Source organism: Syngnathoides biaculeatus, chromosome 20 (assembly GCF_019802595.1).
Source record: "Syngnathoides biaculeatus isolate LvHL_M chromosome 20, ASM1980259v1, whole genome shotgun sequence".
NCBI lineage: Eukaryota > Metazoa > Chordata > Actinopteri > Syngnathiformes > Syngnathidae > Syngnathoides > Syngnathoides biaculeatus.
This window is the reverse complement of record NC_084659.1, coordinates 13,712,442-13,733,536: the sequence shown is the minus strand read 5'-3', so window position 1 is coordinate 13,733,536 and position 21,095 is coordinate 13,712,442. Positions and strand designations below refer to the sequence as shown.

At 46.1% G+C, this 21,095-nt stretch overlaps 1 protein-coding gene across 4 annotated transcripts; it reads left to right on the top strand.

Moving 5' to 3' along the window:
* The first annotated feature begins 254 nt into the window (after positions 1–254).
* On the top strand, positions 255–21,061 carry lrmp (lymphoid-restricted membrane protein). Of its 4 annotated transcripts, XM_061807299.1 has the most exons (40): positions 255–378; positions 2,000–2,670; positions 4,376–4,480; positions 4,776–4,956; positions 5,032–5,090; positions 5,168–5,243; positions 5,961–6,119; positions 6,203–6,320; positions 6,409–6,459; positions 6,541–6,618; positions 6,729–6,785; positions 6,870–6,929; positions 7,028–7,092; positions 7,516–7,609; positions 7,692–7,838; positions 7,986–8,087; positions 8,596–8,747; positions 10,274–10,385; positions 10,800–11,034; positions 11,678–11,715; positions 12,458–12,557; positions 14,097–14,205; positions 14,583–14,646; positions 15,390–15,436; positions 15,530–15,594; positions 15,710–15,870; positions 16,136–16,217; positions 16,309–16,357; positions 16,441–16,471; positions 16,551–16,691; positions 17,050–17,184; positions 17,255–17,402; positions 17,482–17,525; positions 17,645–17,713; positions 18,318–18,376; positions 18,555–18,653; positions 19,043–19,168; positions 19,690–19,716; positions 20,003–20,154; positions 20,278–21,061. In XM_061807299.1, exons 2-40 carry the CDS (start codon positions 2,019–2,021, stop codon positions 20,418–20,420), a joined length of 4,392 nt encoding a protein of 1,463 aa, XP_061663283.1. In that variant the 5' UTR covers positions 255–378; positions 2,000–2,018; the 3' UTR covers positions 20,421–21,061. The 4 variants fall into 4 exon arrangements, with proteins under 4 accessions (XP_061663283.1, XP_061663284.1, XP_061663285.1 ...); XM_061807300.1 differs by lacking the exon at positions 19,690–19,716; XM_061807301.1 differs by lacking the exons at positions 19,043–19,168; positions 19,690–19,716.
* The last annotated feature ends 34 nt before the right edge of the window (positions 21,062–21,095 follow it).

Sequence of the window (21,095 nt, the reverse complement as noted above, 5' to 3'; positions counted from 1 at the left end):
TACATTTAAGTTCATTTATTTATGAACAGACCATGAAATTTGAGTTGTTGAATATATTTAGGAAGAGTTTTTGTCAACAGTAGTTTAAAACCATCCTTCAGCCTTTTATTTTCAGATTTTTGATCTTCTATTGGGACTTTCTGCATGCAGGGATTTTTTTTTTTTTTTAATTCAGAACGTAAGCATTTCTCTTGCAACTCCTCTCGTTATTAGCTGTCGTTGCCACTTCTCACCGCCTAGCGGCGCCGTTGCCTCACCATTTTTGTTCCCCCGTGTCCTGCGCTCTTTTGCTTTCACTCCAAATGCGCATGCGTCGGCGTGCACCGGCTTCCTTTCCTATCGAGTCACGACAATTCGTGCTTCTTAAATACATTTAAGGTAAGATGAATTTTCTGTGAGCATTTTCAGGCGACAACCTGTTTTGTTTTTTTTTTTTTTTTTATTTGCGTTGATTCAACCGCTCGAGTTTTATTTTTTTTTTTTTTTTGCCAACGACTGACTTTCTTTTCCTCTTAATCGTCTCCTAATGTAACTTCATAAGACAAATGCAAAGATTGTTACATACAGTTGGATAATGTGTAATTTTGTCTGGTCTATGATGAACTGAACGTTAAAGCAGCAATTGAATTAGTTTTAATTATCCCCACCTGGTGCACTTTTTTTTTTAATATTGTAGTTGAGTAAAAATGCACTCTTTCACACCTCCATTCTCTGGTCATTAAATTTACTCGTATTAAAATAATTATTGAACTCTCGAGATTGTAATACATTTGATATTGCAAATGAAAATAAAAGTAGCAAACTTTTTTTCCCCCCCACATGAGAAAATATTTGCCATTCCTATTGAGTCCAATATCTCAGACCAATTGATCTTTGTAATATACAAGGTGGGCCAAAATATGTAGTCTGACTTTTATATACTTTAAATGTGGTTACAATTGATTGCATTTATTTTGTATACAGTATTTACTCAACACAGTGTCATGCCGAATATTTCAAGTTTGGGGTTTCTAGACTTTGTTGGGGATTCCAGCCCGGTCTGGGTATGGAGCTGGTTTCAAGTCAGGGTCAGAGTCTTAAAGGGCCACTGTCATGAAATGCATGATTTTTAGTATTTTATTAATTAAAAAAAATGGCAGCTGGTAAGGACCCATCTGTTTTTTCACCACAAAACATGATTTTGGCGTATATGCCTTTTTGTAACTTCTAAATCCTCTCAAGGGATTTGTTTTCAAGAAGAAGCAGGAAGTGGCATACAGGGCAGTAGCGCACTCAAGCGGATTTGTTTGTTTCTATTAGTTTTACCTGCGGGAAGAAAGCTCTTTGTTCCCTCGTGTTAGCTAAAATGCTGGCTCGTTGCATTGCTCGATATTGCTCGAACACTCGGGAGGATGGATTTCCTCTTCATAAATTTCCGAGAAACCCCGTTCGTCTTGAAAAATTGATTGCACAGGAGAGAACTTCGTGGGTTCTAAATGACAGGCAGGTGTGTGTACCGCGACTGAAAAGAAAATAATATTGGGGGGGGGTTCGTAATCCTAACGTAACATAAGATCCACGTCCGTAAGTGAGAGGTGCTAAATCTGTCGACGTGCCCGTCGGCACAGCAGTTTGCCGGGGTGGCTCATACAGACTGTCTGGGAGTCTGATGTTAGTTAGAAGTGATCCGCATATCATCTAAATATGGCTCGAAACAATAGGGTAATATTGCACCAGTCACTTCACTCGGTTGTGAGATGTTCTCTTCTTCGAAAAGAGTTTCGGTGTTTGAAGGGGCGTGTCCTACAGTAGGGGCCACAGCGTGTTTTCACTGGCGAATGTCCGGAGTGACAGTCACGGGCAGTCGATGCAGCCAAGATGGCGACCAATTGTTAGTTGTGGAGATCCTTCCTCCCTCAAATAATTTAGTTCTAAATTGTATCGGTTTCGTTCAACTTTTTTCTTCATGGGTTCCATTTTCCAAAATCTAATCAATCATCCTCCTCGTCCGTCCCCCTAGACTCCAGTCTCGGTTCATCATGGACTGCTGCACGCCCCAGCCTCCACGACGCCACAACCCGGTGGACAGCATCTGCCGCAAACTGCAGACCATCCAGTGGCGCGGTGACCGGGAGCCCAATTCGCCCTTCCAGATCCCCAAGCTCTCCTCCAGCAGTTACGACAGCCCCCAATGCGGCCTCGGGCTCACCCTTGGCGCCATCTTGAAGAGAGGGCCCCAGGAACGAAAGGAGCGAGGCGACAGAAAGCCGGACTGTGCGCCTTCCCAGAAGAGCAACATGGGCCCGTCCGTCCTGCCGTCCGCTTCGGGCAACACCCCGACCCCAGCGAACATCACGTACACCATCTCGAGTAACCTCGGGGAGAGGAGAGGTGTCGATCGAAGCGATCTGAAACAATTTAAAACCTGGCAGAGTTACTCCTCCACCCCCACGAGCCAGCCCAAAGACTCCCCGTACTTCACGTTCACACGAGGCGGACCCGAGCCGACGCATCCTGAGAGCAGAAGCGGGCCGAGCGGGAGCCCCGTGCGCTCTCGCGCCTTCACCCCGATCGGCAGCACCGTCTCTTACAACCTCAACTTCAACTTCTCTGCCGGCACGGGGGGCTCCGCGGAGGGGGAGCCGCCGTGCCCGGCTCTGGTTGTCAAAAGACTGTCGCCGGGAGATGGAGGTAGGCGGCGAAAAGGCGAGATTTAGCTCTTATTTCAAAAGTTCTCGACCAATATATTTCAAATTCAATTACCGGTTGACTTATTTTGAATATGTAGTAGGGGGAAAAAAATGCAAAAATAATCTCATCTTTAAAGCCCACGTGTCATGCCTATAAACGGTCGAAAATAGGTATTGTAATGAAAATTACATATAACATTATTAGCTTCAATGTCAATAGGGAAAATATAAATATAAGCGGAGAGCGTCATCCATGCACAAAGTTGTGGAAGTCTCCTTCGACATTCAAGTATATTGGCTGCATCTACTGCCCGTGACGTCGCCATTGAAAACACGCTTTTCCGCCTACTTTGGGAGACGACCCTTCTGACACCGAACCTCTTTTCGAAGAAGAGTACATCTCACAACCGAGTGAAGTGACCGGGGTAATATTACCTTATCGTTTCGGGCCATATTTAGATGATATGCGGATCACGGCCAAACCACCTCCATGCGGTGGTGATAAAAACAATGCTGCCCACGAGCAATGACGACGCCGCGGCCAAATCGCCTCCCCGTCCGATCCACTTGCACGACGGAGACGAGCCACCCCAGCCGAAGTCGTGTTGACAAGGCCGGCAGCCGGTGACGATCCACAAGTCCTGCGGAGGGCGTCCTTCAGCAGCTGCTGCAGGGAAGCCTTCCGATGTGCACATCGACACATTTAGCACCCCTGATTTACGGATTACCCCCCCCCCCCAATTATTTCCTTTTTTTAGTGGCTGGATACACACACATACCTGTCATTTGGAACCCGCAAAGCTCACGTCCTTTGCACCCATGCAATCAATTTTTTCACGACGAACCAGCTCTTTTGGAAAAGTATGAAGAGCGAATCCAACCTCCCGAGTGCTCGAGCAATAACCAGCAATACGAGCCGGCATTTTGGCTAACACGAAGGAACAAAGGGCTACCTTCCGGGAGGTAAATTTAATAGAAAGAAACGAGTCCACTTGAGGGCGGTCCTGCCATGTACGTCACTTCCTGCTTCTTCTTGAAAACAAATCCCTTGAGAGGATTTAGATGGCGGGAGTCACAAAAAGCCATTTCGTCAAAATCATGTTTTGTGGTGGGGGGAAAAAAGGCATTGGTCCATACTGGCTGTGGTTTCTTCCCATTAATAACATACTAAAAATCATGCATTTCATGACAGTGGACCTTTAAGATCTGTGTACTGGTCCAAAAGGGAATACCCGCAACTAAAATGGATTGGATGGGTTTCGATGCTAATCCTTGACCTAAAAGACAAAATATCCATCAAGCAGATACAATAATTAGTTATTTGATTTTAAAGAATGAATTTAGTGGCAAGTTTAAATGTCCAACTGGATGACGACTTTTGTAATTTTTTTCCTTTTTACAGTGAGCAATTGTTTGATGCTATGATATTTTCTAATAATCATGCACAAATTCTGAAGGAAGTATGTGGGGTGGGGGGTGGGGATTCCAGAGGTTGTGACAGTTCACGAAAAAAATATCATGAGGAAGCTGACTGAAGCAAGTCAAAATACAAACATGCAGATTCAAAAAAATGAATGAAATGAAAAGCATAAAACGGTCGACCTGATATATATAAAGCTGCCCATTCTCAAAATGTTCTCGTCATTCACGGCCGGAGGGGGGTCGGCAAGCGACTCGTCATGTGCTTGTTCTCCGCTCCTGCTCAGGGAACACGCCGGACTGCGAGAGCAACAACATGGCTGAAGTCAGCCTCATCTGCGAGGAGAATCTCCTCGACACCATCTTCCACGCTTGCGACACGCAGCGCCGAGGTAACAACGACACGAGCGAGCACGCGAGAACCAGTCGGTCACACTTCAGTAGGTCGACGCCTGTTCAGGAAATAGTTTTTATTTTTTTGGGGGGGGGGTTTGCACTGAAGCAGCAGCAGTCTTCCTTTCTTTTTTCACTGCCCCATATTATGGATAAATTATAGCATATATTGAGACAGGGGTGACTGAAAATAAAGCGGGCCCATAGATTGCAAATGACAAAGTTCTGGCCACAGGAGATGCTGTTGTGCAGGCTGACTTTGAAGCCCATATTTCTCCTCAACAATATTTCTAGGCAAGGTCTACGTGTCTCACATTGTGGACTACTTGCGGCACACGACCAGCCGCGCCCCGGAGGACAGCGGCCTGGAGGAGCTCTGCAACATGCTGGACCCCGAGCGCAAAGACGTCTCCATCGACCTGGACACTTACCACGCCGTCATGAAGGAGTGGATTGAAGACTGCCGCAGCAACGGGTGAAGGGATGAGGGTGGTCCGTCGACGGCGTGAACGCTCCCGTGTTTTACTTTGACTCCTCTGTTGCGTCCTAGGGAAGAGTCGCAAGGATGCGTGTGCCAGGACTCGGTTAAACTAAGAGACTGCCTTTCAGGTGTGTGTCTGTGTCTTAAGAAGTTACATTTTCTCAACAGGAGCATTGATGGTGTCTCTTGTGGTTTTTTATTATAGTCAGGAGGTCCATGTTGCTTAACATGACCTCGGGAAGCTTGGAGGGCTTTGGAGGGGACGTGTCGAAAGCAGAATTGTAAGTTTTGTTGATGTACAAATGGCTCATTCCGGAATTGGAATTGAATTTAGTCAGTTATTTTTGAAAGGTTTCGGGTTATTTTTGAATGATAGATTGGGTCTGTGGTACTTTTGTTTTGACCTGGGATAACTGCAAAGCATGTACACAAGTGTGTGGGTTTTTTGATATTTTTTTGGGGGGGATTCTGGAATGGTTGGGTTGCACGTGACGTCACGCTTGTTCGTCCGAGTACTTGCCCGCCATTGTTGCAGACAAGCAGTCGGCTGTCCGTCGTTGTCATGCCAGATTTTTGTTGCGTCTCCGGATGTGGAAATTGCAGAAACGGAGACATTGGGAAGCGATTTTTCCGTGTTCCAAAGATTAGATTGCATGGAGTATTGCGCATGTGTATTTCTAGTGTCTGGATGTTCTACTTCAGGGAAGTCTTTCAGATCCTTTGAAAGTACGTCGTTGTGGAGAGTATATTGATCGATATCTTCATAGAGTTTGACCTTTTTGTACATATCTAGCTTTGGCAAGATCATCGAGTGAATTAAAACAGGCAGAAAACTTCCACAGCTCGCCACTTACACATGGCTCTATGGACGTTGCCATGGTGATGTCGTCTGCAACGCCTAGCTTGTCTGTAGAAATGGCGGCTTTTCGATTGAGGGCGCATTTTTATCAGGTGCGTGCAACCCAAGGATAGCCCACGTTTGAACGTCCCCTCTACAGCGAAACGTCAGAGCTGGTGAACTGCCTTGCCGACCTCCAGATGAGCAACCAAAAGCTCCAGGAGGAAGTGAAGAAGCTGAAACAAGCGATGGAAGGAATGGAAGAGGGCAACCAGAAGCTGGCCGACGAGAACGAGGAGCTGCGCAGCCAGACCAGAGCGTGAGATGTCTTCACGGTTCCAACAGCGGCAGGCGACCTCCGGCTCTTACTTGGATTTGTCTGTTTTTCCCCGCTTCCCGCAGTCACCTGCAGCTGCTCCACAAAGAGAAGATGCTGCACGACGAAGTGGAAGAAATGAAGGCCACGCTGAGCTGCACGGAGGAAGGAAGAGCTCGCGCCTCCGCGCGCAGCAAACACGTGGTCAGGAAAAACGCAGCTCGCTGTGAAAAATACTTGTATGAAGCCGCCGGGATGGCAAAATGGAGGGTGAACTGCTTCCTCTTTCCAGGAGAAGGAAAACCAAAATCTCAAGGCCAAGATTGCTTCTCTTGAGGACGAGGTACGTTTTCCAGATATGCTTACATTGTGGATGGCCACGGCTAGAACCCCACCCCCAAACTCTCCTCTCGTGGCACCCCAGAACTTCAAAGTCAACCTGGAGATGGACGAGCTTCAGAAGAGAATTGCGGAGCTGTGTGACATCAACGCTGACCTTCAGGTTACCACAATCCCCTCCCCTCTCCAGTGTTTTCCGCTTTATTTATATTCTCAATCCTTTTTTTGTGTCGTTCTCTGCTTGGTTGTGTAACGTCACGTCCTTGTCCTCAGGTGCAGATTCACTCTTTCGATACCGTCCTCACTGAAAAGGAATCGCTCATACAAGAGGTCTGACTCAGATCACGTCACTGACCAAGGTCAACTACTTGCCTCTTTCTTGTGCTTTATAAATTTTGCTCAATCTTTTTACAGAGGAGCAGACAGATTGACGAGCTAAAGACGACTGTGGAAGAATACTCCTCCATTACGGAGGTCAATGTTTTCATATCTATATACTATCCTGACCGTTTTTTTTTTCCAAATGCCAAAATGTTTTCTTTCTAGAATTGTCTGTTGGTGGTTTCTTTCAGTTACTCAGGGCTGACAAGAGCAAACTGGAGAACCACATGCAAATGTTTCATCCAGACCTTTCTGGGTAAGTTTCAGACATAAAACCGTATATTTACTCCAAATAATGTATCTTTTAATCTATGCCAGTGACCTAGAGAGAGAGGCGAAACAATTAAATGCTCTACTCCAAGAGTGCTGACGGTACAATTTACTGTATCGCCATCTGTTGCCATTTGTAAAAGTCATGACAAACTTTGAAAGTGTCCTGGAGATCATCAAGGTCTGCTGTAAATTGAGACCAGATCTTTATTTCTGTTTATGCGGGGTGTTCAAAGCGCAACGATACGCCACCGGCTTTTTGTACTCATTCAGACAGATGGGATGAGATATGTGGCTTGGCTCAGTAAACGTTGGGAGAACCCGTAATAGACGACGGGAACATTAGTGGGAGACGGATTAATTTGCAAATGAACCGTTTTCAGTTTTGCCTTTTTGTCTGCCTCGACAGCGCTGGAGTGTCTCTTTCGGTCGCCTACAGGTTGAACCAGAGCACTTCGGGATCCCTGCAATCAGAACTGGCCCTGGCTCAGTCACCACCTGAAGTCAGCGCTTCGTCTCACGCGTCCGTCAATGTTGCGCTCTACAAATTCAGATGTCACATGAATGAATGGTTCTCCTCTTCAGCCCGTGCATAGGGTTGAGCCTTTGGCCATCAATGTGTGTTCCACCTCACCACTGGATGAGACTCTGGACCGAGAGGTGCTGCTGATGATGCATGGACCGAGCCCAGAACTCATGGCTCAGGAGTTCAAGAAACTCCTGAACAGAATGGTAATGAAGTGTTTGGAGCCCAAGGGCACGTCCACAAACACGAGAAAAATGCCTTTTCTGTCTTTAATTCACCCACAAGATGCACATCCTGTTTTTTTTTTTTTTAAACTTTCAAGATGTAATTTCATTCCTATCTGTGTCCTGTAGAAGTCTGATTTCAGAAACGAAACCACCACCGTCCTGTCTACAATGAAAACGTTACTAGATGACCACTCAAAACCCGAGCTCGACGCCGACACCAGTCTTGAGGTGACGCGTAATCATGAAACGCGCAACAAATCCATTCTTCATTACTTCCTCTGCATGACTTCTTGTCTTGTCCATCTCTCTGCTTCATGACTCACGGCAATTTCGCAGCGTTATCTTTCTCGGCGTCCACCTGTTGCACGTTTATTTGCATCATTTCATTGTTCTCTCTTTCCCACGCACTATCGCACTCTTATATAACTCTCGCCAGGCCCATCCGAAGCGGCGCTGTTTATTGTAGCGTGAACACAATGCACCCCCCCCCCTTTTCTCGCTCGCTCTTGACTATCCTCTTGTGTCGTTCCCCCCACCCTCTTCCTTCAGCCGTGTTGCCACCCTGCATTCATTAGGCACGTTCCGGCATACAGCAGTAAACACACAAATGGGAAAGGCAGCGTTCGTTGAGTGGCGGCTCCTCGGAGAGTCAGCCGGGGAAGTCGCCTGTGACAGTTTGGTGTGATTTGAACAGCCCAACTTGAGCGAGAGACTTTCCCGTTTGGTCTTTGGACAGGCGGTGCAGGCCGCGCTGGACGCGACAAGAGAAGACTGGGCCCTTAGCCTGGACCAGCTAGCCCAGTACACCGACTCCATCGAGAAGGAACTGGTTAAAATGGCCAGTAATATGAGGAGGTCCCGGACTGAGATCTTGCACCTGTCAGTCAGGTAATTGTTGCATTTTTCTGCTTCTCATAGTCTTCGGTATTTACACTCCATGGGCGGATAGATCTTGTCAGTCGTGCTTTCCACCGTGACCTCGAAGAGGTCCGCCTCACTGCTTTTGCGCAAGGGCTTCAATGTGTGACTGTGTTTGTAAGAATTTAACATCTCTAGATGTGTGAGCGTGTGTGTTTTGCTTGCTTCTCGTGTAATCGATGCAAAAAAATCACCCGCTTGAAACAAAAGCATCCACTTTTGAAAGTCTTTACAACTAAGGCTATTACAAGTCAGTAAAACTGGATCTTAACCCATTCACTTCTCATATTTGTGGATATTTTTAACTGAAACTTGTCAGCCAATTGGAAAAGGGTTTCTCTAAGTCGCAGATGGAACAAAAGAGTCAAGGAGATATGTTGAGAAATACTGACATACTGATGACAATTTCTGACCAGATGTTCCGTGGGTGATATCGCAGAAAAACATATCCCACAAAGAACTAAATTCTCCCAAAAACCATTTTGCGTTTTTTTTTTTTTTTTTTTTAATTCTCGTTGCATTGTAGTATTTTAAACTCAAAGCAAATACAACGATGAAATGCACAGTGAGCGATGCGTAGCTCGAGTTGATTTTCAGTGGCTTCTTGGCATGGAGATAGTCATTCATCCCATGAACTACACAATTTCTCACAATCTTGAAACACTTTCTACTTCGACACTACGACAGACGTACTCTGTTCAACTGTGAGATCCATAAACATGTCCGACTTCCAACCTGTTGGCATTTCTTTCAATGTCACATGCCCCCTTATCTTTATCGTCCACGCAAAAGTTCTGCTGATTTCCAGTCCAAAGTAAGGAAACCCCACCACCTACAGGGATCTGTTAGCCATTAAAGTGGGTTCCAAACGAGCTGAGATCCTCTTTTTATGCCTACCCAATGAGAAACCCTCTTGACGAAGATCTTGTAAAAACAAATTGTATTCCAATTGATGGATATACAATTACATGGCAGTGAAGGAGTTAATGTAGTGTGTGTGTGTGTGTGTGTGTGTGTGTGTGTGTGTGTGTGTGTGTGTGTGCGTGTGTGTGTGTGTGCGTGTGCGTGTGTGCGCGTGTGTGCGTGCGTGCGCGTGCGTGTGCGTGTGCGTGCATATCTGTATAAGAGTCACTGCAGCTCAGTCCCAGCCCAGAGCGAGGGGGTCAGACCGGTACTCACAAACTTTCAATGAAAAATGGCTTATTCCTCATCCCAGTTTTAGGATTTTTCAAATCAGTGCCCAGTGTGCCGTCTCAAATTTAGCCGGTATTGGATCTGTCATATAAATCTGCATTGGGCCAGTGGGAGAACTGGCGCTGGTCACCCTGGGAAACAAAATGGGACACTGCATGGGCCTGCGGATTGGGTACAGTATGTCCACTGTACTTCTTTCTAGGAACTCTCTCCTTCCCTTTTGGAATGCGTCGACACCTTGGGTGTTCATCGTCACTCACCTGTGATTTATTTTTTTTTTTTTTTTGCTTTTTCTCATGTAGGGTGCAGGATCAAGAGAACCAGAAGCGGCAGCTCTGTGAGGAACTAGAGCAGCTCAAGACTCCTCAAGACAGCAGAGAAGCCTCGTGCCAGACACCAGCACCAGAAGAAGAGGTCAGTTTGAGATCAAATTTAATGACCACTTTTCTATTGTACTGAACCCACTCTTTGATTGTATTTTGCCTATATTTTCATTGGAGTCGCATGTTTGAGATGATTTGTTAGTCTAATGTCATGTGTGCACGTTAGATTTGGGGAATATTGTCATATTACTATTCCTGGACTGATTTAGTCATCCATTTTTCACAAGATTGTGTGCTTAGAAAACAGTGGTGGCTTTCTGGTAAGTACTGACACCCACACACAACGACTCTTGGCGTCCACTCAAAAATTGCCTTTTTTACAGCAAAAATGAGCTTGGTGCTGTTTCTCCTAGCAACCTATGAACTTCCTTGTTGCAAATCTTGGCTCTGATTTTTGTCAAACCGACCTCTCCGTAACTGAACATTGTCTTTGTCCCTCTGTAAGACTGGAGATGACCTGGAATGGGATGAGGAATGCGCCCTTCAAGACTTCCTGAAAAGCGAAACGGCGGGGAGCAACTGCCCAGGGCAGGACGGGCTGACGGAGTCCCCACAGACGCAGGACGGGGACGAGAGGTGGACGGTGGTGAACGGCACGGGCGAGGGAGAAGTGAGGGACACGTCCACTCCCGTGTCGGCCAAGCCCGAAGATTCCCAGGACGGACCGTGGACAGGCCAAGGTGAAGCAAAAATTATTTTAAGGTAGTAAGCTTTTTTTTTTTTTTTTTTTTTAAGTAGAAGCCAAGCGCTTTGTATCATCTTAAACCAAAAATGTACCAGAGTACATCTATTAACTCCCTCTGAGATTGGCTAATACGCCCTTAATCCATCCGTGAGTCAAACGACACTCAGCCATCCTTGAAGCACCATCGCAGTTCACATCCGCGCATACAAAAAAAAAAAAGATTTTGGGAAGCTCGTGGGCGAAGACCCCTGCCTTCTATGGTGGTTCCATTCTCCAGGGGGGGGATGTGTGTGATGGACAAACGTGCGTGTCGAAGCGTCTTCCTCGAGGCCCTTCTATGGCCAGGTGGAGGAGCAGTCTGAGGCCACGCAGTGAGCAGTAATCCCCTCCATTCCGTTCCTTCATGAGTGGCTGGCGGGCAGGGAGAATGTGGTCGCTAATGCCACTTTGGCCATGGGTGATATTCTGACCCCCGTTCTCCTTGGTTCGCTTACCATGACTCTGTGTGACCTTGAACGGAAGAAGGCGGGGTTGCCTTTTGGATAAAATGTTCGAACGTCAGAACGTTCAATTTCCTGTTTTTTACGCCACACTTACATCCCACTTGTGTGTTCTCTGTTCATTTTTGTGTCTCACAGAATCTCTGGAGCCGCAGGTGAACCTCCGTTGTTTGCAGGTAAAAATGAATTTTGAAATTGGATTTATTGCAACGGGAGCACTGTGCTCACTGTTTTTCCCCAAAACGTTTCGGTGTACGATAAGACAAACTGATGCATTTATTTCTCTGAACATTAACGTTGCATTAACAAAGAGAGCAAGCTATTGTCAACACTTTAGATCATCGATTTTGTAAAAACAATAAAACTGTGGGCTCTGAGAAGTATCAATCTGTAGGGAAAAAAAATGTATTGACCAGATGTGAACATGCAATGTATATGAATAAACCTTTTAATGCTCCAGAGTTATTGAAAGTGCGATTCAATAGTTTCAAGTAGAGACAGATGTTAAACAATAATAAACAATGGATGCTCCGGACTAAATCATAATCACTTTTTGTGCATTTTCTGCACTCGTAATTTGAAGTAGTCCTGTTTTTATCAATAAAAGGATAGAAGTTCAAAAGTTTTATCTGCTGAATTATTTAATCAGTCGTCTCGAGATGAATATATTAAAATGGAATTGCAGCTGTAATCGTTTTGACAAGAACGAATGGTTTTTCGCAACTCTTCACTGAAGGAATTTGCTTTGTGGTGCCTCGTAGCTTCTTTTCTTACCCGTCTTCTCACATACAAGTGTTTCCATTTCCAGAGTGTGCTTGTTATTTGACACACGACTAACGTACATTGCATATTCAGACGTTTTACCATTTCTATTTTAAAATGCAGTATGTGGAATGTTTTTTTTTTTTTTTCTCTCAGAACGAGGCAGTTGTACCGTCGGACGCCCACTCACAAGCTGCCAGCCCCGAGCGCCCAGCGGCGGACGCCTCGCTTGATCCGTCCCACTCAGACAGCCGCGGTAAGACCGCCGCCGCCCCCTCTCGCTTTTGTTTTGCACAAATCTGCATCGAGTCGTCCGCTGTGTCTTTTGTGACTTCACCGGGGAATGAGTTATATCCCGAGTCGCTTGCTGGTCCTGAAAATAGAAGATGCTCGAGAGTAATATTTAATTACATTTATACAAGTGAGGTTGTGTAGATAGCTAGTGGTGTAACGCTACACCAAAAATCATAGTTCAGTACCTACCTGGCTTTTAAGGTGACTGTTTGGCTCACATTCTGTTCAGTCTTGCTGTTCGTGTTGGTGTCCGTGTAAACGGGCCAGGTTAATGACATGAAAAATTGAGCATCCATATCTTCAAGATCCTGTATTTTGGCAATTTAGACCTCCAAAGAGTTGGCATTCTAACACGGACTTAGTACAAGCTCACTTTCATTTCAAAAAGGAAAAAATTTCCTTGATTTTTGTTGCACGAGTGTCCAGAAAAGGTCCCTCTGACAGCCATTTCTGTTTGACCCAGTTTTGTATCCGCTTTGTCCATATTTGGCTCAGACCACCCCCTTTCCTCTGATTGGCTGTCTAGCAACGAACTGTAAACTTTAGAAATTCGAATGACCTGTTTTCAGTCCTCTCGTCTTAAAAATGTCTGGAATTCAGGAGTGCGTGGATAATTTTAATTCATAAATCATGTTTACTGAGACACCATAGATGAGTGGTCTGAAACCTAAGGCTTGCGAGCCATACCTGGCTCTTTTGGTGGTTGCATATGGCTCGCGGGGCCCTCATAACGACATATTGTACATGTGATTTCTGTTGTGCAGAGAAGGTTTGGCCAAGTGGGGTTGCCGTAGTTTTTACGTGGTAGTTGAGGTGCAGAAGGGTCTCAAGCTGATTGTGTCGGAACAACAAATTATGGAAACTCTTTTGACAGAGGTCGCTCAAAAACAAAAAATATGAGGTGTACCTAAGTTTTCAATATGAATGGACCGCCTTTGTGAAGAGGGAGGGTTCTGCTGGGTGTTTAAATTCACAGATGGGGGGAGTATGCCAAAGCATTCGTACTCAACGTTGCCAATCAACATTTTGCCAACTTCGCATAAAGACAAGATAATCAAACGAATAAAAGACACGCCTTTGTCGGCAAGAACTGTTCACCATCCTACCGGCATGATTGAAAATCAAATTACGTTCACGTTGAATGGGCGGAAGTCTCAACGCCTGCGTGAAGCGTAACCTGACGATGTATGAAACAGACTATCAAGGCATGAGCAAAACCAGGAAGTTTTTTTAAAAATATTTTATGGCTCTTTTGAAATGATGTTTTAAAATATTTGGCATTGATGCCTCTCTCAGTCAAAAAGTTTCCCGACCCCTGCCATGGATGCATTACATTACAAAAGCTGAGCTGCACTGGGTTTGTTTACAGGCTCGGCATGCTATGACAGTGCGATCAAGAGCATACTGCCCCAAATGGGTAGCAGTGATATAGAAAATGTATTTCCAGATTAGACGTGGCATTCCCATTTTTTTTTTTTTTTTTTTAAACTTTTCTATCCAGAGACACATGAGACCACAGAGTCTGAGTCCTTGTCTGATCGGGATCCAACCACGATGTCCACTCCAACCAACAATGCACCAGCCGACGAGGTCGCTCCTCCGAATGAGAGGTGAAAAAAGATGATCCTAAAAAAGGGAATCGTGATTATAATAACATGTAGTTCACTGGGTTTACCTATTGATGTGACTCTCAGTTGAATTTCATCTCACCACTGCTGGTGTAGTTCCTCTCTGACGAAACGGTTTTTACCGGGTTTCATCATTTCCCTATGACGTGATCCTGGCCCGCATTTGCTAGTCAAAGGTTGTTTTCCTGTCTGTGGGAGGAGTTGCACGAGCTAAATAGTTTCTCTGCTGCCGTGCTTTGCGTAGCATCAGCCAACCGACAGAGAAATGGAAACTGCTCCTCTGCAGAATGTCGCTATAACTTCTCACGCCGGGAATGTACGCGCGGCAAAGTTCTTGAAATGGACCGTTCTGTGCACAGCATCTCACTGACCGGCGAGGACCGCCAGGCGGACGACAAAGAGGGCGACGCGAGCGGCACGGCGGTCAGTAGCACATGGGAAATGTTTAAAATGTGAAAAGGAACAGCTTCCTCTATTTTCAACTGCTCACCACTTCCTCTTCCCTTCTTCTCATTCCTCCTCTCCTTATTAGCTGTGATACTGGGGGGGGGGGGGGTTGAAGGAAGGTGATGGGATTCGGAACGATGGGTCTTTTTTTCGCTCAGAGGTGTTGCGTGCAAAGTTTGCACGTGGGGAAGCGGGGGTAGAAATCTGAAAATGTCACTGGTGTTATTACTCTTTGCTGCTATCCACTTATCTGAAATATGCTTCCAAAAGAGGCAAGTATGATACACATTCTTACCTTTTGCTTTCAATCTGGCACTATTTACCCCCGCGCCGTGGCTATTTTCTGTTTAGCTGCAACAAATTGGGCATATGTAAAATTGCGCCGTTACACAATATCCTGTGTTGCGTTGCTCAGAGTCACAACACTCACCTTACTCAACCGTGCGAAACGTTTGATCGAGTGTATGCAGGCGGTACACCTCCACCCTTTTAGCACTTTGCCAGTGTTAGCGAGTCCTCTGAGCACCCTCAAACACATGCGCACGCAGCTGCACAGCTCTCTATGAAACGCGCATTATGTAAGAATTTAGCCAAATGCGTCTCTTCCACACACCGAGCAGCTCAAACGCCGCTGCACTGCAATGGGACAGGTATGCTTCGTCTATCTATGGAGAAGAGGGAAAAAAAAAACGTGTTCTCACTTGCGATAACTTTTTCAGAGCCTGATTCTGGACCAGTCTGGATCGAGATCAGCAGCACAGGACGCGTGAGTACCATCAATTCATCACATTTGCATCAGTTTTTTTTTTTTTTGTTCGCGGTATCAGAACATGGTTAACGCTGACACCGCACTTCGCAGCACTAGTCTGCTTCCCGTCTTGGTTGAGGAGGAGGAGAGCGCTACCACAGAGGCCGACATGGCAGGTACGAAGCCGACCTGTCCGGAGTGTGCCCGCGGGGAAAAGAGAAATTGAGATGTCTGTTTACGGCTTCTGACATCTGAGTGCGAGTTTCACCACCCCCACGTCTCTTCCGCCAGGGACGGAGCAGCCCGGCGGTGTCGTCGCAACCACCTTGAGCGACTGTCAGCAGTCAAGCGTGACCTTGGCACAGAACGGCCAATCAGAGAGTCGCGCGGCGTCTGATCCAAATCAATTGCAGAACAAAAAAGACTCCAATGGGATCAATAAGAAAGAACTGGTAAGACTCCTCCCACACCCACTCATTTTTTGGGGCAAATGAATGTTGTGACAAATGGATAAATGGAAAATTCCTGGAATGTCTGAGTGATATTTTGACTTGAATTAAAAAAAAAAAAAACTATTTGTATGATGCATATTATTCTGGAAAGGACTTGAGCCACTGAAAAAAAATGGTTACACAATTTTGTGGCGGGGGAGAAAAACATTGCCTGGTAAGATTAAATTAGCACAAGAAGGCACTAATGGCTGTCCTGGACCTGCAGGAGTCACAAGGCACGGAAACCACTGAAGCACCAAAGGTGGAGGAGGCCCAACCTGAGACTTGTGCAACCACTGAGAAAAAACGTATTTGTCACATAAACAGAATTTTTTTTTTTTTTTGTTTCCCCCCAAAGTATGATTTGTGAGGTAATTATCTTATTAAATTCCTCTCTAGCTGAGCCATCTACCATCTCTGACCACAATGATAGAGAAGATAAGAACAGGTAGGATGACCCATTCGATCAAACATTTCCATGCTTCATGCATGCGAGTTACTTATCATAATTGCTCATATTCTCCTTTGCAGTAGCCTATCAGCTAACGACAAGGAGATCGAGGTATGTTTGATTTTTTTCGAAAGGAGGAATCTTAAATTCTGGGGTGCAGGCGTGAGCGTTTTGGCTTCCTTTTGGTCAGACGGAGTTCCAGCGTCTAGCGCTGGGTTTCAAGTGCGACATGTTTACCTTGGAGAAGAGGCTGCGGCTGGAGGAGCGGTCGCGCGACCTCGCCGAGGAGAACGTCCGCAGGGAGGTGTCCAGCTGCCAGGGCCTGCTGCAGGTCAGTGGCTTTTCAAAAATCGACCTTGGATAAGAGTCGTTTAAATTTCGGCCCAATTCCCAGCACGCGGGCCACGGGCGATATTAAAGTTATTGTATGACGTGATCAGTGTCGATTACTTTTCTTGCATTTAACTACTTGGGTGGCAGACAGGAGAAGGGAAGTTTGCACTTCCTTGTTTTCCACCAAATGGAATGCTATCTAAAAACATTTTATTACCTTACATATTTGTACATACACTGAATTAAATGTGAAATACTTCAGTGGCTCTTGCGTCCTTTGATGCGGTCCTTGGTAGAAAAAGTTTGGACACCCCTGTATTTGATCGTGTCATAAACATGCCCCACATTCCTCCCAGGCTCTGACTCCTCTATGCGAGGATGACAACCAGTCAATGGAGATCATCCACAGGCTCCAGAAGAATCTGGATATCCTCATCCAGTCCATGACCCGGGTGTCAAGTCGCTCCGAGATGCTCGGAGCCATCCATCAGGTGCCCGTTTGTGTGTGGAAAGGGCGAAAGATGAACAGGATTTTTCTGATAGTCTTTGGGGTCTTGCCAGGAAAGCCGCATCGGTAAGGCGGTGGAGGTTATGATTCAGCACGTGGAGAACCTGAGGAGGGTGTACACCAAGGAGCACGCCGAGCTGCTGGAGCTCCGGGAGACGCTCATGCAGAACGAGAGGTCGTTTGGCTCGCACTCCGACAGAGGTAGCTAGCTTCCCTTGAATACGTACAGTACTGAAGATCAACCCGAGCTGTACGATGAGACGAATTTGCCTCTCTCCAGATGAATTCCGTGGCAAGAAGCCATCCACGTCGCAATACTACAAGGTCCGTGATCGCTACGTTCTCTGGTGCCTGTGTCTAGTGTCTCCGTTATGTGTTAATAAAGTTCTGATTACTTCATTTTTTGACCCCCCCCCCCCCCCCCCCCGCACGCATCCATTCAGTCATCAGCCCGGCGGGTTAGCATAGCAGCAATCCCACGCTCTGGCGGAGGCAACATACACTATGACATGGTGAGGACATGATCAATGCTTTGCTCCTTATCATCACACCACTTCATTTCTCCTCACCTATAGAAAAATAATTTGAAAAAAAAGATATTACAGTGGTGCCTTGCGATACAGTACGAATTTAAAACACAAACGGAGGAGAAACACATGTAGACAGATAATGTAACCTTTTCTCGTTTGAAAAACCTTACTGAAATGTTTGGTTTTGGCGAGGCTAGAATGGATTAATGACATTTCCATTTTACGTTTTGAGTTTTCTGACCGTCCTCATGAAACAAATTGAACTTGTATTTCATGGCACTACGGTACTCGCAAGTTGGATGGTGGGTTTCAGGTGAAATTTGAGGATTAAACCAAAATTCACTGCAAGTTGTACCGTTAAGCCTTGTGTTCTAGAACAGCATCTGAAAAATGTACTGATACATTTAAGTCTACGGTGCATTCAAAATCTTAGAAAATGTCAAATTTAATCCACCTAAAGGTTTTTATGTCCGTCCTGAAGTTTCACCTGAAAGCCCAAGCTGACAAAAACGTTTTTTGTGTTCTGTATTGTGTCCTGTGGTTTATGATACTGTATAGTTCTTGAACATTTTCACCCTCGATGCAGACCAAACAACACAACGGTGCGGAAAGTGAAGCCGAAAGACTCAACAGGAGATCTCCGTGGTAAGTGTCCAATAACGTCAGAAAATTGCAACTTCAATCCCTTCTGGGAAGGCAGCGCCATTGTAAAGATTTTTTAAATGACTTTTGTATTGCACGCCGGATCCACAAAGTGGATCGCTAAAGCCTTTTGTGCCCCCCCCATCCCCTCACCCGCCATGTTGATGATGGTGGTTTTCAGGAACGTGGCGGGGAAGAACACGGCACGCCCCCCACTTAAACGCTTTGTTAGCTCCGCCGCCTGGGTTGACACTGAAGAGTCCTCGGTCGTGATGAAGGGGTAAGAGAGGCCTCGCGGTTGCTGGGGATGTAGAACGATGGCAGACGAGGGCGTCAAATATTTCAAAACGAGCTCGCAACGGGAATTGACAGCGATGCCGCCATCTTTCATGCATTCAGCCGCACGGTGAAGTGTGTGTCCAGAAGCTCCTGTGTTGCGTGTTTGGCTTTGGCCACCAAACAGTATCGGTATAATTGATTTTAAAACGGTCATTAACGTCATGTTTTTATTAATCAAGAATCTCTTTGTCTGTGCGTGGTTTGCATGCGTCCCACCCCACTGCCGTTAGTTTTCCTCTCTGCGATGCAGATTTTTAAAATTGTTTTTTTTAAAGCAATTGTATCACGGGTTTACGCGTTGAGTGCCTGACCCGCCCAGCGTGCCCGCAGGACGCCCCGCCACAACTCGGACCCCCAGCCGGCCGACGAGCCGGAGGAGCCCGTGCCGGAGAGGAGGCGGTCCAGTCTCAGTGAGCTGGGCAGCAAGCTCACCTCCCTCATTCTGCCTCTCAAGACGTTAGTCCATCTCCGTACGCCGCTATCCTGGCTCGCTGCGGCGTGATTTTTTTTTCTTCTGCAAGCTAACTGAAGATAATGGAAGAGTTCCTCATTTTTCAATTCTTTATTCAGTCCTGACTGTTTTGGTCTTGAATCAGAATCTGCTTTATTGGCAATTATACCACAAAAAAACTGTAAAGTGCTACACGATGAGAATGGTTTTTGCAGACCCCCAGTTTAAGAATGACTGCAAAGTTAAACTACTACGTGATGGAAGTCTTCCATTCTGGAACTGCTCCTTATTTGGGCTGGGCTTTGCTTTCTCAAACGGTTTTTGCTCCTTTTCGCTTGTTTGACTCGAGGTCAGCCCTTTTCGTGGCGTCTCGGTCGTGCACGGATTTCAGGTTCCTGTCCGGGTTTTCCGTTGTTTTTTTTTTTTTTTTTGTTTTGGTTTTTTTTTTTAAATCTAACCCTTTCCGAGTGTTGTCTCAAAAGCAAATCCTCAAGCTTTCTTCTCTTGCTCCTTCCGCATCGTTCAGGAGTCAGGATGAGCTCTTCGTCATGCTGTAAGTTCGGAGCGAAGGGAAGAAGTGAGCATGAAAATTTGTCTGCGCTCAGAATGAAGTGTTGTGAGGCATCAATCTGACATATTAATTTTTTTTTTTCACCTGCATGCTTCCATTCCGCCATGTCAAACTATCCTGAGTCCCCCCCCCCCCCAACCCCCATTTTTGTCATCAAGCTGTCAACTGCATTTGATTATCATTCAATCATGATACCTTTCCGCAATCAGTGTCTCTATTACTTTTCATAGTTATTTACCGAATCCCACATTTTCCCAATCTCGTCCAGTCCGAGCTTCTCATCCAGCCCGGCGTCTTCCGACCAAGGACTGTCCCAGTCTTTGTCCCATAGCTTGACATCCACACGGTCAACGGCGGCCGCGGTGGCTCGAGGCGGCAGGGCGCTCTGGCTTTGGTTGGCCATGGTGCTGCTCCTTGCAGGTAAACTCATTTTTTTGTTTTGTAACCTGAATCGAAATATTTAAAACCTCTGATCTTTTGACTTCCCCTGCTGTGCGTGCGCAGTAAATCAACAACGCGGTCCTAACGGAGTCTCCTCATTAGGTCTCCTGGCCCTGTTGGCCAGCCTTGTGATGCAGCCAGCTGTGGACGCTGCCCCGGTAGGCACCGGAGACTCCTGGATGACCATCCAGCAGCTGCTCTGGCCTTACACGGGCCTGCGGCACAACGGACAGCCCCCGGTTTAGCTCCCAATTTTGGACCTGGGGTTAAGATGGTGCTACAGCCGTCGGCCTTCTCCGGATTTGCCCGTGCGCTTAGGAAGGCTGGTGAGCCACACTGAGGTGGGAAGGGGGAAGGGGGGGACTGTCAAAATTCCTCAGCCAGACTTGGAGGAGTGTTTCGCCCCGACTGTGAAAATTTCACCCATCACGTTTGCCGAGCTGGTCTGGGTCTCCGCATAAATTCGACTGTGGGACTAACTCCATTTCGCGGCTGGGAGGGGGGCGTGCTTCGCTTTCAATCAGTACTTGCCTGCGACCTGGATCCTTAAAGCTTCCATGTTTTGAATGCACCTCCTCTGAACCTTCCCACAATGCATTGTTCACAAACCGCTTTTTAAACCCATTTAATGCACTTGAAGGTCACCGTTTTATTTATGCCCTTGCCAGGTGTTTTATAACTTTTTAAAGCGGATCACCGCTGGTCATAAAACATTGAAGTGTTTTTAAAACTATATTTATGACGACTTTTTGAGAGTGCTATATGAATTTAACTGTGACAGTCTTGACACCAAAGTTATTCTTCTCCCCCTTTTTGCTGTGGTTGTCACCGGATTGAAATCTTTTTGTATGCTGCAAAGATGTTTTGAAATTTTGCATAAATAAAGTGGCGAAATCTACATTGGAACACGCATTTTATTC